The sequence below is a fragment of the Crinia signifera genome, chromosome 3, assembly GCF_055691185.1.
Source record: "Crinia signifera chromosome 3, ASM5569118v1, whole genome shotgun sequence".
NCBI classification, from domain to species: domain Eukaryota; kingdom Metazoa; phylum Chordata; class Amphibia; order Anura; family Myobatrachidae; genus Crinia; species Crinia signifera.
Window position 1 is genome coordinate 318,882,598 of NC_139219.1, and position 15,962 is coordinate 318,898,559.

The 15,962-nt window shown below is 44.7% G+C and overlaps 1 protein-coding gene across 1 annotated transcript in view; it reads left to right on the forward strand.

Annotated features, from left to right (window-relative positions):
- Positions 1 to 15,962, forward strand: part of PKHD1 (PKHD1 ciliary IPT domain containing fibrocystin/polyductin) — a 378,814-nt gene that overhangs the window by 277,971 nt on the left and 84,881 nt on the right. The window contains exons 48-50 of the mRNA XM_083175049.1: positions 647 to 1,522; positions 3,279 to 3,444; positions 4,896 to 5,044. Of these exons, the coding sequence (XP_083031175.1) occupies positions 647 to 1,522; positions 3,279 to 3,444; positions 4,896 to 5,044 (1,191 nt within the window). The remainder of the gene's footprint in view (positions 1 to 646; positions 1,523 to 3,278; positions 3,445 to 4,895; positions 5,045 to 15,962) is intronic.

A 15,962-nucleotide genomic window follows, 5' to 3' on the forward strand; every position in this document is an offset into this window, starting at 1 on the left:
GACAAGGGGGAGGGACGTGGATCGCCCCCCCCTCTTGAGGGCTCGCTGCGCTCGCCACGCAGTGGACCCGGTGCCTCGCTACGCTCGCCACACTAATTTATTTGTGTCGTGGACACCCACGAAGGGAGAAAGTGTCGGGATTTTGGCGGTCGGGATTCCGGCGTCGGGATTTTGAATGCCGGGATTTCAACTGCATACCGTAATTTATCTAGAACCATTGATGCTTTGGGCACCTACTCTACTTTATCTCTTTTCAAGGCTTGATACATCAATCCTTGTATGTCTTTTAGGAGGAGATGTATCAAGCATTTATAAGAGAGGAGAACTGGACCGGCAGAGAACTTGCCCTTATCAACCAATCAGTATCTACTGATATACAATGTACTTGATAAACTCTTCTTCAGTGCTGATTGGTTGCCATGGGTACATATCCACTGGTCCAATTTTCCACTCTTTTACTGTATGGTACATCAACCCCAGAGAAAGTTGTATATATTATACAAAATATATGGTGTACATATATAAAATATGTGAATCTAAAATTATCGAAAAAAAATGTTCTAAGACACCAATATTCAGACATTTTTCCCACTTTGCAGAGATCACCTATACAGTACAGACAGTAACTACTTATCTCTCATTGCAGGATCTCTACAACTTCGTAACGTTGAAATTTCCAACTTTGGATCGTCCCAGTTTTCGTCGATAACTTTTACAAACATAAGCGGCGATTCTTTTATATCATCTAGCAGCATTCACCACAGCTGCGGAGGAGGCGTTAGCGCGGCTGGCAGTGCAAACATTTCATTGCATGATAATGTGATATATAACAGTGTCGGACATGGAATTCACCTGGACGGTGATAACCACACTCTTACCAACAACCTCATAGTTTTATCGAGACAGCCAGATACCCTTTCAGAATGGGTGACGGGTATTAAGATTAACGTACCCAGTCGAGCCTTCTTATCTGGTAATGCAGTTGCAGGATCGGAACGTATTTCGTTTCATATCAGAGGTCAGAGTTGCGATTCAGAAGACCGTCCTTGGCAGGGGAATGTGGCCCATTCAAGTCTTCACGGTATTCATGTTTATTGGGACGACAGCTTTAAGAACTGTACGAAAACAGCCGGATTCCTGTCTTACAAGAACTATGATTATGGCCTGATTTTTCACTTGGCAAGTAGTGTCGTGATAGAGAATGTGGCTCTCCTAGACAACGGCGTTGGCATTTTACCAGTGGTCGCCCAACAAGCCATCAATTCTTACAATGACCTGAGGCAATTCGTGGTCATCCGCAACTCACTGATCATTGCAACAAGCCCCGCATTTGACTGTATAAGGGACAGAATTAAACCTTTGTCAGCCAGTGTCACCATGAGAGACCGAGCCCCGGTCTCCCCTTTTAGAGGACGAGTCGGCATTCTCTGGCCTACGTTTACAGCGAGACCCAGAAGGTGGCCAGATTTTCCATGGCACATGTTATGTGATGGCGCTGTATCTGGTATTATGAAGCTACAAGGTCAGTTTGCATCATTTACATTTGTAGACATGAAGCTTGATTAAAGTGGTGGATAACTTTTGGGTAATTACTTACTTATCCATGTAGTGTTTTCACCAGACCTTCCAGGAATCTTGCCACTACCTGAAATAGGGGTAGTGGAAGAGCGTTACAGCACTTACCTAGCAGGTGTTCCGCACATCGGGATGACACCGTCTTCTGACCGCAGGCATCACAAACTGAATTTACTTTAAATTATGAAGGAACATTTTCAGTTTCAGAGTTGTGTTGTTGATAAAGTAAATTCTGTCTGGATGACGGCTCAACAGCGTCTAGATCGATAGTCAATAGGTCAAGACCATATGGTCAACATGGTCAAAAGGTCGACATGGTTAAATTGCTAACAAGCCGACACTCAAGCAAGTCGGCATGAGGTTTTCTTTTTGAATTATTATTTTTTCATACTTTACCATCCACGTGGACTTATAGTGGGAATGGTAAAGCATGCCACAGTGGCAGTGAAGTGAGGCATCTTGCCTAAATATGAAAAAAAAACAAAGTTCTTATGCTTGTGTTGACCTTGTGCCTGTCAACCTTTTGGGGTATACCAGACACTGACAACCTTTTAATTAGAGATGTGCAGGCTCTGATTTACTCTGATTTACTCTGATTTCAAAGCAGGATCTTATTGGCTATGAACTGTCAACAACTGTCATGTGATTTGGGATGGCCAATAAGATCCTGCTTTGAAATCAGAGTAAATCAGAATACCTCCCGTCACTTTCATTAGCTGCATGAAGAGACGTCCCACCTACTTCTGCACTAGAACATGCTGACAAAGGGGGTTATTCAGACCTGATGACTTCTATGCTCATTTGCAGAGCCCTGCGCTCAGATAGCTGCTGCCCCACCAGAGTGAAATCTCGTTCTGTGCAAGGCTACAAAAGGCTTGTGGAAATATCGCAGGTCTGTTCACCATGGATTGTTTTTTCCCGTGTGTGCAGTCTGTGCGTTGCCCAGGACCTACGCAGCCACTGCAATAGAATCAGGCTGATCAGAGCCGGAGCTGACATCACACAACATCACACACCCTCCCTGACAACGCTGGGACACGCTGCATTTTTCTTGACGCTCCCAGAATACTGCCGGGTGACACCCATAAACGCCAAATTCCAGTCAGTCAACTTGTGAATGGGTTACAAATAAAAAAGACCCTGCATTTTATTGCTGGATGGCCTTTGCGCATGTACACATGCACATTCGTTTTGGCTGGCAAATTTGAAGCCCAGCGCTCGGGTCTGAATAAACGCCAAAGTTGGACCTTTGGAAAGTAGACTTACCCCACTGGCAATATTGGTTATAACGGTGCCAGCTTAGCATAGCGGGCCTGAGAGATCTCTCCAAAGCAACGACTCTGGTAAATGGGATTCTCTTTTAGGAATTTGCTTTTAGAGGGACTTGGAAGAAGAGTTTTAGAAACCAAGAAAAAAAATATTGATAGAAATTTATTTTTAAAAGGTTATTTATTCCATTAATAAAGTCCTTCATTTTACTGTTAGAGGTAGATGTATGGAGCAGTGATAAGGGAGGAGAAGGTTCTTTATCACCGGCCAATCAGCTCCTGACTTAACTTACAGGCTCATCTTAAAAAGGGACAGCCAGGAGCTGATTGGCCGGTGATAAAGTACCAGGCACGTTACCACTTCTCCTCCCTTATCACTGCTTCATACATCTACCCCTTAGTTACTAATACACAGTTTATGTTTGATCCCAATAGATGTCACATTTTCTGGGATCAAGAGGAGCTGTTACAGCGAAGACACTGACACCTGTATTATGTCTAATCCGGAAAACATGGCGATAATGTGTCCAGTAATAGCGGAAAGGACCAAAATGGTTCAAATTCGTTATGAAAACATCTTCTACTTCCACCCTCCACCGAGGTACGATATGACGCCTACATTGTATATAAATAAGTGTGATATTTTTGTAATGAAACTTTCAATCTCATAGACGTACATTATCAGTGACTTGAATTAGGGGTAGAAGCATCTTTTGCCAGTTGCCCGTATGCGACTTTATGTAAATGCTGCGCTAAGCCCTTCTCTGGTGTACAAATGAATGCTGAAGGACTGAGATGTCCAGTACAAACTGTCCTACTGCCTGGTGCGTCTTTAGATGTACACTCTGCATAACTCATGCACCAATAGGAATTGGTCATTTCACGCACAGTAGCAAACAATGGCTCAGCTCGTGAACGTCAGCATTGCATGTGACTGAATCAGGCCTCGGGTGCCAGATTTCCCTGGTTGGTCCACCCATAATTACAGTTTGTTTTTTTAAACTTTTTCTACCTATGGTGTGTAACTGTGTGAAGGAGTCCATATTTCACGGAATAACCTTGTTTCACGCCACTCATAGTATACTCTGGGAAAGCGCATCCAATTCAATGTAAACAATATAATATGCCTATTTGTAGTTGTGGAAAATGACATTTCCACTGAAAATTAGAGTGGACAAGTAACTCTTTTGTGACCGAACGTTATCTGCAATGCAAAATTAGCATTGCTTTATTTTTTTTTGAGCAGTTTCTTTTATCCCCATGTAATTCTGCTATTACTGTACTTTGATTGCAGATTTTGATGATGTTTCTTATTAAACTATGCAGATTGTTATTACCATTGTAGAATCCGTTACCCTACATGTGAAGTGTAAAATACAGACTAAGCATATCCGGATGGTGGATCGACCATATTTAGCTCGGCAATACCATGGTTGACCACTAGTGGTCGACGGTGTCTAGTTAGACGCCTAAACTTGGTCTAGATAGTGACAGCAGATCGAAGCAAGTGAAGGATCGACGGTAAAGTGGTAGGTACTAGCAAGGTTGACATATTATGCAAAAGGACCCCCCTGACATTCGGCAACAAAAAAAAAAATGCGTGTCGACCTTGCTACTGTTGACCACGTTTCTGTCAATCCTTCACTTGCGTCGATCCAGCGTCACTGTCTATCTAAGCACGGTTGATCAATTTTAGATGTCTAACTAGACGCCGTCGACCACTAGTGGTCCACCATGGTATTTTCGACCTAAAGTTGGTTGATCCTCTATTCCGGAACTCTATCGAAGACCTTCCATTGTAGATAATGGAAATCACTGGGCAAATACGATGGAGGTAAATTTACTAAAAGCTTCTACAAATGAAAAGTGGAAATGTTTCCCCTAACACAGATTGTGTCCATACAGTCATTTCTCTTTTGCATTTTAGAAAATAGTTGCTATGGGCAACATTGACACTTTTCATTTTTAGCATTAGGAAATATACCCACAAGTGCATCTGGTAGAACCCGTGGATTCCTTTGTCATAATGACGTTCTCTTGCTTTCACGGCAGAGCTCCGGAATGCCCGTCGTCCATAGAATGTTCTGGGGCGCGGGCGGCGCTATTTAAAGATTTGGATGGATCTATGTTGGGCCTCAGACCGCCGGTCACTGTCTTTCCAAAGTCGGGACATCCTACTGTATTGCCCTGCTTTAACATGGGTAAGTGAATGGGGAGATACTATTATTTGCCTGTTGTCTACCAGCAGGAAATGTTTTACAATTTTTGTTAAATCTTTCAAAAACAAAGAGACAGTAGAGGTAACGATGCATTATTTGTTTTGTGAGTTCATGCTTCCCTTCTTATAACCGGGACGAATTGCCAGGTTGGTGGACCTGGTTTATAAACTGTAGTGCTCCACCTCGACCTGGGTCCATACGTCACCCACGCCAGCAATAACCCGGGTCCGAGGTGTCATGTAAAAGGGGCATTTGGAAAGCAGAGCTGTTTAGAGACAAAATTGGGTGACATTTAATAGGATGAGAGATTCAAAAAGTGAGAGATTTTGTAAGAACTCTCCAAGTTTTTTTTTTTTTTTTAAAGCGGCAATCATTTAGAATTCAAAATCAAACTGCTTTTGCAGTGTAAATGATTGCCGCTTTAAAAAAAATAATAATTGGAGATTTCTTACCAAATCTCTCACTTTCTGAATCTCTTATTCTATTAAATTTCACCCATTGTGCCCAATGCAAAGCCCAGACGAATGGTGGCTGGGTGAGCTGCTCAAACAGATGGCGGCTGGTGGTGTGACAGCACAATGGTGGACAGCAGCTGACCTTGCCCTGTGCAATTGCCCAGCTTGCCTGCCCCTACAGGTGGCGTTCAAGCAGCAGCTATGCAATGCCAAGCCGGAGTGGCGTGCCCTGCTCCCCTCTTCCTCTGGTCACTGCATTCCGTAATGCCGTTACCTCACCCTGTGCCCCACTCGGGAGTTCCGCCATTGTAGTACATTGCACATACATATTATACTGCTGAAGACTTTTAATCTAAAATAATGTTGAAAATGTTGCATTTATTCTACGTATTAACGGTGGATCTGAAACTACGGATTATGCTGAAATGTAATTTTTTAGCACCGAGAAAGGTGGGATATATATACGCAGCGGCAGCCTATAAATAAAATCTTCCTCTCCCTTGATTCCTTTCCAGAGAGATAGAAATCAATGCTTCCCTTGTCCGTTGCCACGAGAACTTCAAACAGCATATTTGTAATCTTCTCCTCTCTTCTGCGCGCCTCTATTCTTCAGCACTGACAGGACGCCGGAGTTACAAATACCACTGGAAGGCTGACAGAAAACGTGTCTGCCTATATCTAAGCCTGAATATGCCATTTTCTTGTAGCCAGAGGGGAAATCTCATTTTCCTTCCTAAGCAATTATAGGCCTCAAAGAATGGAACTAGGTATATGTCTCTTTAATCTCCGTTGAGATTTATTTTCCAGCTCTCCGACCAGCCAGGTTCTGGGTGCTGCAGCTTTCTAACATAAAATACTGCCGGGGAATCGTAGGCGAAAATGACAAAAAGCAATAGAAAACGGTTCTGAGGCTGTAATTTCTCTGGCGCCGAGCTTATGTAGCAGATCAGTTTATGATATTGAAGAGTTTCCGAAGGCAGAGTAATGCATCTGTTTAATAGTGCGTTGTAGACCGGCAATACAAACTGAGCTCTAGGAAGCGATCAATGAGTTCTGTGCTGGTATTATGCTGGTGTACTTACAGGTGATTATGCTCAAACACTTGTATTCCCAATATGGGGGCTCGTCTAGCGCAATCAATAGGGCGGGTAAGGCCCGTAGCCGATTTACAATAAAACTTGGCCCCAAACAAATGTTATGTTAGCAGTGTAGGACCAAAGACCCTGGGTGACACGTAATAGGGTGCAATTTTTAGACGTGTGCAATTTTTTGGGTCAAAAATTGGCAGAAGAGCACCTTTAGCGCAAATCCCACAAGTAATAGTGTGCGATTTGCAGTAAAAATCACACGGTTTGCCGCGACAAAAAAAAATCGCACTGTAAAAATTGCATCCAGATGTTTTCTCGTAGAAAACATCAATATCGCAAATGTAATAGGGTGCGGCTTTTCAAATCGCATCTAAGTAGAGGTTGGGTGTATTCCAAAAACTGAAACATTCTGAAAACCGTGGTTCCTTGTGCTCCGATGTCCTCGGCGGCCTCCGGGAACCTCTTCAGTGGCCTCTCCAGTTCCAGGGGTGCATTGCGCGAGTGCGCGGTAGCACTGACGCGGCGCACACTCACGCAATGCACCCCTGGGAACGGAGATGCCGCTGAAGAGGATCCTGGTGGATGCCGGGGGTCACCGTGGACATCGGGGGAACCATCTGGGCACCACTAGGGGACCAGGTAAGTATAGTAAAAATAATATATCTTCCAAAATCCGAAAAATCCCTTATCCAACATGCTTGTGGTTCTCAACACTTTGGATAAGGGATACTCAACCTGTGTGACCAAAAATCAAAAGAAAAATTAGACCTCTTTCTGGCAGCCGTGTTTGACAGAACCCTCCACTTATCTCCCTTATTGACTCGTTTGGGGGAGATAACATGTGACTGCGATCCGACATGCATAAAACACGACGCCAGCGTCTCAGCTCCCGCGGCTATTCTGCGACGCCTTGTTAGATACTCACAGAGTCGATGTTCCCCGCATCCGTGTTGCGGTTTCGATGGAGCACACAGATGTGGAGCATGTTGCAATGGGTTCGGCGGCCATCTCTGCCACACTTGCGTCACTAAGACCGCTGCCGCGTCGGCATTGCGACCACATCTGAATCATGCTCAAAATGTGTCATTATTATTATTTATTAATTGTGTGAATGTTCTCTATTATTCGTATTATTATTAAAGAGCCATTGTGATCTTTTGGCATATCCCGGACAGATAGTCTCTTCTTATTTACTTCTATATATTCCCCATTGTTAATTCTCTTTTCTAAAACATCCGTGACAATATCCGTAACATATTACTTCAAAGCAGCAAAGCACCTCAGGACTGACCTCTGCTACCAAATCGGAGATTTCCAACTCAGATATTTGGGATCCTGGAGTTATTTTATCTTCTTTCCCACATGAGGAATCTCTTCAAAGGGTCCAAAATTAGACACAAGAAAAGCTCCGAAAATTGTTTGCAGCGTCCGTGTAGAAGAAATTGGAAGCATTTCATCATTTTCTTCCCTTCCAAATATTAGCATTTAATGAAATACACATTTCCTTCATTTATTTTGAGTTTTCTCCAAGGCCAGCAAATACCAGAAACTCCACTGTTATGATAGGACGACGATGTTATTGGTTTGTTTTCTTTTCATTCTTTCTGTTTTCGTTGCGAGTTTTTGGGGAAATCTGTCTGTTTTTAACTCGAGGAGCCGCACTAATAAGACGGACTTGGAGGAGAGGTGGAACAGCCGTACAATCTGTCTACAGATCTTCCCAAGATAGACAGCTGTTTATCAAACCGGATATTGTAGAAGCCAAATTCTCAGGATTGAACGGGATGTTGTTGTCCATGAATGTTTCAGATCAAGCATTTTGCCAGCATACACTTCAGATATGGAGGGTCCAGCATGGGGTCAACGTAGGACCAGGGAGTTCAGAGGTAGAAAAATGAGTAAAGCACCTTACAGTACTTTAGTGTTATATTTCTATATAAATGGGTTGGATATGATATGTCAACAGTCATAAAATCAACAAGAAAATATCAACATGGTCACAATGTCAAAGTGGATAATGCCAACATTCATTGTGTAGACTGTGATGAAATGTTCAAATGGTGGTCCAGCGATGACTTAAGGCGCCCACACACTAAAAAGATGTGTGATCTTAAGATGTGCGCATAAATTAGCATTCAAATCTTTTGTCCGTCCTGGACAAAAGATTTCAGGCGAGCGCACATCTTTACCAAAGATTTTTCTTAAGAACTATGGATCTTTTGTTAAATCTTCTGATCTTTCATGCAGCATGTAAGATCAGAACATTGAGCAAAAGATCTGCGGGAGCGCGTATCTGACCGATATCGTCCGATTATCGGTAAACATCGGTTGATATATCGATTTGTTGGAAATCGGCCAATCTGCTAAAAAATCGTTCTAGTGTGTGGGCACCTTTACTCTAACCATCTCCTCTAGACTAATTGTAACCCCCCCACACACACACACACTGCATGGCCTGATCCTAAAATCCCCCCCCCCACAGCCGAACCCAAACCAACCCATTTTCACCTGTTGATATTCTGAGAATGTCAACAGCTCATTGCTTGACGACATCTTAATAACTGTTGACGTTGTTGATCTCATCCAAAGGAAACCTGCGATAATTTACTGTATATACAAAGGATATATATATATGTAGATATATATATATATATATATATATTTTAAATACATGGTTATGGACATCCTGATACACCACAGGAACCATGTTGGGGGGGGTCCTCTAACTTTCTAAAGGGCTAAATTTACTAAGATGACAGTGCTACTGAAGATGGGATGTTGCCCATAGCAACCAATGAGAGTCTATAGGGGAAATTTACTAATCGAGAATTCTATTTGCCATGGGATGTTGCTACGGGCAACCAATCAAATGATACCTATTATCTTCTAGAAGGTGCAAATTAAATAAGAAGTCGATTCTGATTGGTTGCCCATAGCAACATCCCATCTGAAAGAACTCCCATCTTAGTAAATTTTTATCTTTTGCCCATATTGACTGCCGGTCAATAGTAGTCGGTATTTGGGCGTCGGTATTTTGACTGTTGGTAAATCATACTGAACCCGCAATAATATATCTGCATCTAAACCAACATAGATGAAGTTAAAGGGACTATGGGTGAGATTTAATAGGGTGAGAGATTCACAAAGTGAGAGATTTAGTAAGAAATCTCCAGTTTTTTTAAAGCGGCAATCATTTACACTGCAAAACCAGTGTGATTTTGCAGTGTAAATGATTGCCGCTTTAAAAAAAAAACTGGAGATTTCTTAACAAATCTCTCACTTTCTGATTCTCTCATCCTATTAAATCTCACCCTACAGAGGTCACAGTGCAGGGTAACATTGCCCAGTAATCACAGGTGATCAGCAGGCAATTAAGTATTAAGGGGGGAATCTCTTGAAAGAGGGGCCTGAATAATACTCACAGGCCTAGCGCCTGCCTATCCACACTAGAGTGACTTTGGCCTAACAGGTTTGAATTTGAATTACATAGAATTGCACAGCCGTTTCCTTGCAATACTTTACAAATATGAATTAGGCCCTGGGAGAACGCAACCCTGTAGAAGCGACTGTTTATCATAGAAGTTCCACCAAAATAAGTTCCCCACCTAGTCCACTTGGGGTCTGTAGGTGTCATTTAGGGCAGTGGTTCCCAAACTTTCATGAATCACGACGCCCTGAAGCAGGGGTAGCCAACTCCAGTCCTCGAGAGCTACCAACAGTTAACGTTTTCTAGGTCTCCTCACAAGATCACAAGTGAAGTAATTAGCTCCACCTGTGGATCTTTTATAATGTGTCAGTCAGTAATGAGTGCACCTGTGCACCTGTGAGGTGAGCTGAGAAATGTGAACTGTGGGTAGCTCTCGAGGACTGCAGTTGGCTACCACTACCCTAAAGTATCAGCAATTTTTTCACAGCACTACTAGGATAAAAGGTTTTTATAGATAAATCTGAAAAAAAATTATTAAATTAAGTAAAATGCCCTTAGGGTCAGTTTGTGACAGCCGCCGAGAGGGGGGGTGGGGCGGGTTCTAATTAACTGGGCCCGGGCTTGCTGGAAGGGCCTGGCGGGGGCCCTGGTCCAACCCCGTCACCCACCATCCCTCCCGGGCGGCAGCACGCACACGTACAGCATGTGGTGTGCTGACAGCAGGCTCAGCATGAACTAACAGTGTGAGAGCTCATGCAGAGCCTACTGTCAGCACAGCACATGCTGTAGATGTGTGCTGCTGCTGCTGAAGGGGTGGGCCGATAATAACACTCCCCCTCGGCTTTAGAAGGTTTTTCCACTCCCCGTAATAATTATGGGGGTGTGGCCTAATCAAGGGAGGTGGCCACTCCCCCAATTTTACCGAGCCCAGCATACTCCCCCCATATTTTACCGGGGCCCGGGGTGGTCCTGGTGATGTACAGTTATGCTTCTGATTGTCCACATGTGTTAAGCCCCATACACGCTAGACAATGCCCTCTGCTGCTGCATACATCTGTGACAGCAGGGACCTGGCGGAGAGGTTGAACAGGGCCTCACTAGAATGTGTACACACTAGAAGAGAAAGGGCCCTTCTGAGGGATATCTTTTACTTTCTCCTGTAGTGTGTATCGGGCTTTATGATTGGCTGCCGTCAGCACTGGTTTTGCGTATCACTTTGATCTTAAATATTTTTATTTGGTCCCCTGCACCCCTGCAAGAGCCTCGCGACACCCCAGGGTGCCTAGGCAAACAGTTTGGGATCCACTGACATAGAGACATGTTTATAAAACTCATTTTGCAGGATCCCCACAAGCATTCCTTGTATCTAAGGAATTGTATTTGGGTCTGGGCAATGGAAAGCCCCCCTTAAGTGCAACCTTTTTACACCATGAGCTAGTGACAGAGCCACCGAAGAAGTTACAGTTTATTTATTTGCCTTATACTGTATCGTTCTACAATCATTCTCTCTCAAGACCTCTTATGAAACCATTGATTATCGTATAACATTCAGAGATGATGTTATGTATTATTATGGTATATATACAGTATCACAAAATGTGAATTCACAGCGGAAAGTCTTCACAAGGCCAGCGTGGCTCAGAACCCTAGAAGGACGTTCTGAAAGCTTCTAATGCACTGATAAAATGAGCTTTCATTCACTTACACCTCCCGGTTGTTTATATGATCTCTGGATACGAAAAGGGGGAAAAAAATAGCGATCCGTCTTTGTAAATATACAAAAGAAACAATCCCCCAGCACTTTGTAAAACAAATGGGGGGGAGGGGGTTGTGCCACTGACGCTGCTCCACTCTGAGGCTGAAATCCCTATGACATGTGACATAGAGAAAAGGTCACGTTGCCCTGAATCAGCCCTGCCAAAGTCAAGTTAATTAATGCTTTGTTTTTTTTTCTAATTCAAATGGATGGAGCTGGAGGCGAAGTGCTATTTGTAAATGCAGAACAATCCAAGTTAGCACAGCCTGACAGATTGCAGGCTTCTTTACGCCCAGGGACAAAGGAGACGCTTTTAGTAAAGTCAAAAGTCGCTAGTTTCTGTGATGATAATTATTATTATACGATTATTTTCCTTACTTACTGCTTTTAGGCGACTTTGATATGTATCTACTTCTGTCTATGACATAGATGCCGAACATCCCTCATTCCCAGGGACAAGCACAGGATCTAAAGATTTGTCGCTGGAATTTGTTGTTCCTGGAATGTCCCTATTTTTCATATTGATTTGATACGATGGAGGTTGTAGTGGGCCGAGGAGAAGGGTATCATACACAGGGGCAGATGTATTAAGCCTTAAGAGATAAACCCCGAGGGTGATAAAGAGTGATAAACGCCCAGCCAATCAGCTTCTAACTGCCATGATATAAACTGTGTTTGAAAAATGACAGTTGGGAGCTGGATTAGGTCGACAGTGTTTGCACTATTGGTCAACAGGCAGAAGGCTGACACATGAAAAAGGGTTGACATGCATTCTGTGGACATGGTGAAAGGGTCGACACGTGCAAAAGGTTGACATGGTGAAGGGTCGACATGTTTTTTTTGTGGTTTCTATGTCAACATATGTCAACATAGACACTGTATTAGCGTTTAAATTATGAACAAGTCAGTTTTAAAAAAAAAATCACGAAAAACTCATGTCGACCCTTTTCCACGTCGACCATTTTTTCATGTAAACTTTTTGTTTTGGTTGGGTTGGTCTTTTTACCCTGTCCACCTAATGCATGTCAACTTTTATCATGTGTCAACCTTCTGCCTGCCGACCTAAACACCATCAACTTAATAACTGCATTCCGTTGAGAGCAGGCAGATGAGACCAGGTTCGGAGAGGGGGTGCATGGCCAAATCGGGGCTACGCCCGCTGCAAACGATGACAATAAAAAAAACACATTTTCCTTTGCTCCGCTCACAACTCACATCATTGGCGGGGAAACAAGAGGCCGCTGCAGCTCAGCAATAGAAGTCTCAATGGGTCCTCCATCACGGGTGGGGAAAAATGAGGCCACTGCAGCTCAGCAATAGAAGCCTCAATGGATCTTCTATCACGGGCGGGGAAAGATGAGGCCGCTGCAGCTCAGAAATAGAAGCCTCAATGGGTCGTCCATCATGGGCGGGAAAGATGAGGCCACTGCAGCTCAGCAATAGAAGCCTCAATGGGTCCTCCATCATGGGCTGGGAAAGATGAAGCCGCTGCAGCTTAACAATTGAAGCCTCAATGGGTCGTCCATCATGGGCGGAGAAAGAAGAGGCTGTTGCAGCTCAGCAATAGAAGCCTCAATGGGTCCTCCATCATGGGCGGAGAAAGAAGAGGCTGCTGCAGCTCAGCAATAGAAGCCTCAATGGGTCGTCCGTCATGGGCGGGGAAAGAAGAAGGTGTTGCAGCTCAGCAATAGAAATCTTATTGGGTCCTCCATCATGGGCGGGGAAAGATGAGGTTGCTGCATCTCAGCAATAGAAGCCTCAATGGGTCCTCCATCATGGGTGGGGAAAGATGAGGTTGCTGCAGCTCAGCAATATAAGCCTCAATGGGTCCTCCATCATGGGCGGGGAAAGATGAGGCCGCTGCAGCTCAGCAATAGAAGCCTCAATGGGTCGTTCATCATGGGCTGGGAAAGATGAAGCCGCTGCAGCTCTACAATTGAAGCCTCAATGGGTCCTCCATCATGGGCGGGGAAAGAAGAAGCTGCTGCAGCTCAGCAATAGAAGCCTCAATAGGTCCTCCGTCTTGGGCGGGGAAAGATGAGGCTGCTGCAGCTCAGAAATGGATGCCTCAATGGGTCCTCCATCATGGGTGGGGAAAGATGAGGCCGCTGCAGCTCAGCAACAGATGCCTCAATGGGTCCTCCATCATGGGTGGGAAAGATGAGGCCGATGTAGCTCAGCAATAGAAGCCTCAATGGGTCGTCCATCATGGGCGAGGAAAGTGAAGCTGCTGTTACATCTCAGCAATAGAAGCCTCAATGGGTCGTCCATCATGGGCGGAGAAAGAATAGGCAGCTGCAGCTCAGCAATAGAAGCAATGGGTCCTCTATCATGGGCAGGGAAAGATGAGGCAGCTGCAGCTCAGCAATAGAAGCCTCAATGGGTCCTCCATCATGGGCAGGGAAAGATGAGGCCACTGGAGCACAGCAATAAAAGCCTCAATGGGTCCTCCATAATGGGTGGGGAAAGATGAGGCCACTGCAGCTCATCAATAGAAGCCTCAATGGGTCTTCAATGACGGGCGGGGAAATATGTGGCCGCTGCAGCTCAGTAATAGAAGCCTCAATGGGTCCTCCATCATGGGCGGGGAAAGATGAGGCCACTGCAGCTCAGCAATATAAGCCTCAGTGGGTCCTCCATCATGAGCGGGGAAAGAAGAAGCTGCTGCAGCTCAGCAATATAAGTCTCATTGGGTCCTCCATCACGAGTGGGGAAAGATGAGGCCGCCTCTTAAGGGCGTAGTGCCCGAACACCAAGTGGTCTAGTGTAGGTGGGGGGTTGGTGGCCTTAGGGCTGTCTACCTGGCATTGGAAGAGGTCACGGGGGAAGCTTAGACAACTCTAATGCTTCCCATCCCCGCTGGCATCTCCATGGACAGCCGCCATCTTCTTTCTTCTTCCATTGGCCCGTCCTGGCCATTGGTGGTGCCGCTTTCTTTCTTCCTCCAGAAGGCACCAGTGATTTTCTCTGTTGATCCCGGAGTTTTCTGGCCTCTTCAGCGGCCGCCAGAGCTCTTCTTTCCGTCACCACCATTTTCATCTTCCAGCAGCGTCTTCTGGCCTCTTTCTCCTTCGGACTGCTCTTTGGCCCCCACTACTCCCCCGCTCACACGCCGCCTCTCCCTCCCAGCACGCCAATACCTGAAACCCGCCAGATCCCGGGGGCTGCAGATATTGAATAGATATTGGTGGCCACCGAATCAGCCTGGTGAGAGGGCCCTGCTCATGAGAGCTTACAAAATGAAATGGTGATGGGGGGAATGTACTAAGATTTTGAGAGTGATAAAGTAGAGAGAGATAATGTATCTTCCAATCTGATCCTAACTGCCATGTTACAGGCTGCATTTGAAAATTTACAGTTAAGTGCTAATTGGTTGGCTGGTACTTTATCTCTTTGATGATATTTATATAGCACTTTTCTCCCAATAGGACTCAAAGTGCTTCACCATTGTCTTTACAGCTCAAAATACAAAACAATCTAAACACTAGATATCAGTGAAATGCTGGAGTAAATAGGTACGTCCTTAGTCTATTTTTAAAGGATTCTACAGTGGGGGCTTCTCGCACTGTGTGAGGAAGAGAGTTCCACAGAGTTGGAGCAGCAAAGTTGAAAGCTCGACCCCCAGATGAATTCAGGGAGATTCTGGGTACTGTTAGTAGTCCTTCTTCAGTGGATCGTAGTAATCGAGTAGGACACGAAGGGATCAGTAGTTGCTGCAGGTACCTTGGGCCTTGGTCATGTAGGGCCTTGAAAGTGAGTAATCCAATCTTGAAAACGATTCGCCATTTTACAGGTAGCCAGTGAAGGGCTTAGAGAATGGGAGTTATGTGGCAGGAGCGGGGCTGGTTAGTTAATAGTCTGGCGGCTGCATTTTGTACCAGCTGCAAGTGGTGCAATTCTTTTGATGGGAGACCCAGGTAGAGGGCATTGCAGTAGTCTAGGCGCGATGATATAAATGCATGTATGACTTTAGGCAGGTCTTCTGAGGGAATTAAGTGCTTGATCCTGGCTATATTCCTTAGATGATAGAATGAGGATTTGATTGTGGCTGACACCTGATGTTTAAGTGCCAGGCCACTATCCAGGACAACACCAAGATTCCGCACATGATCAGAGTTTTTTAGTACTATGCCCCCCAGCATAAGACCTGTCAGTTGGCTATGCTGCCAACCGG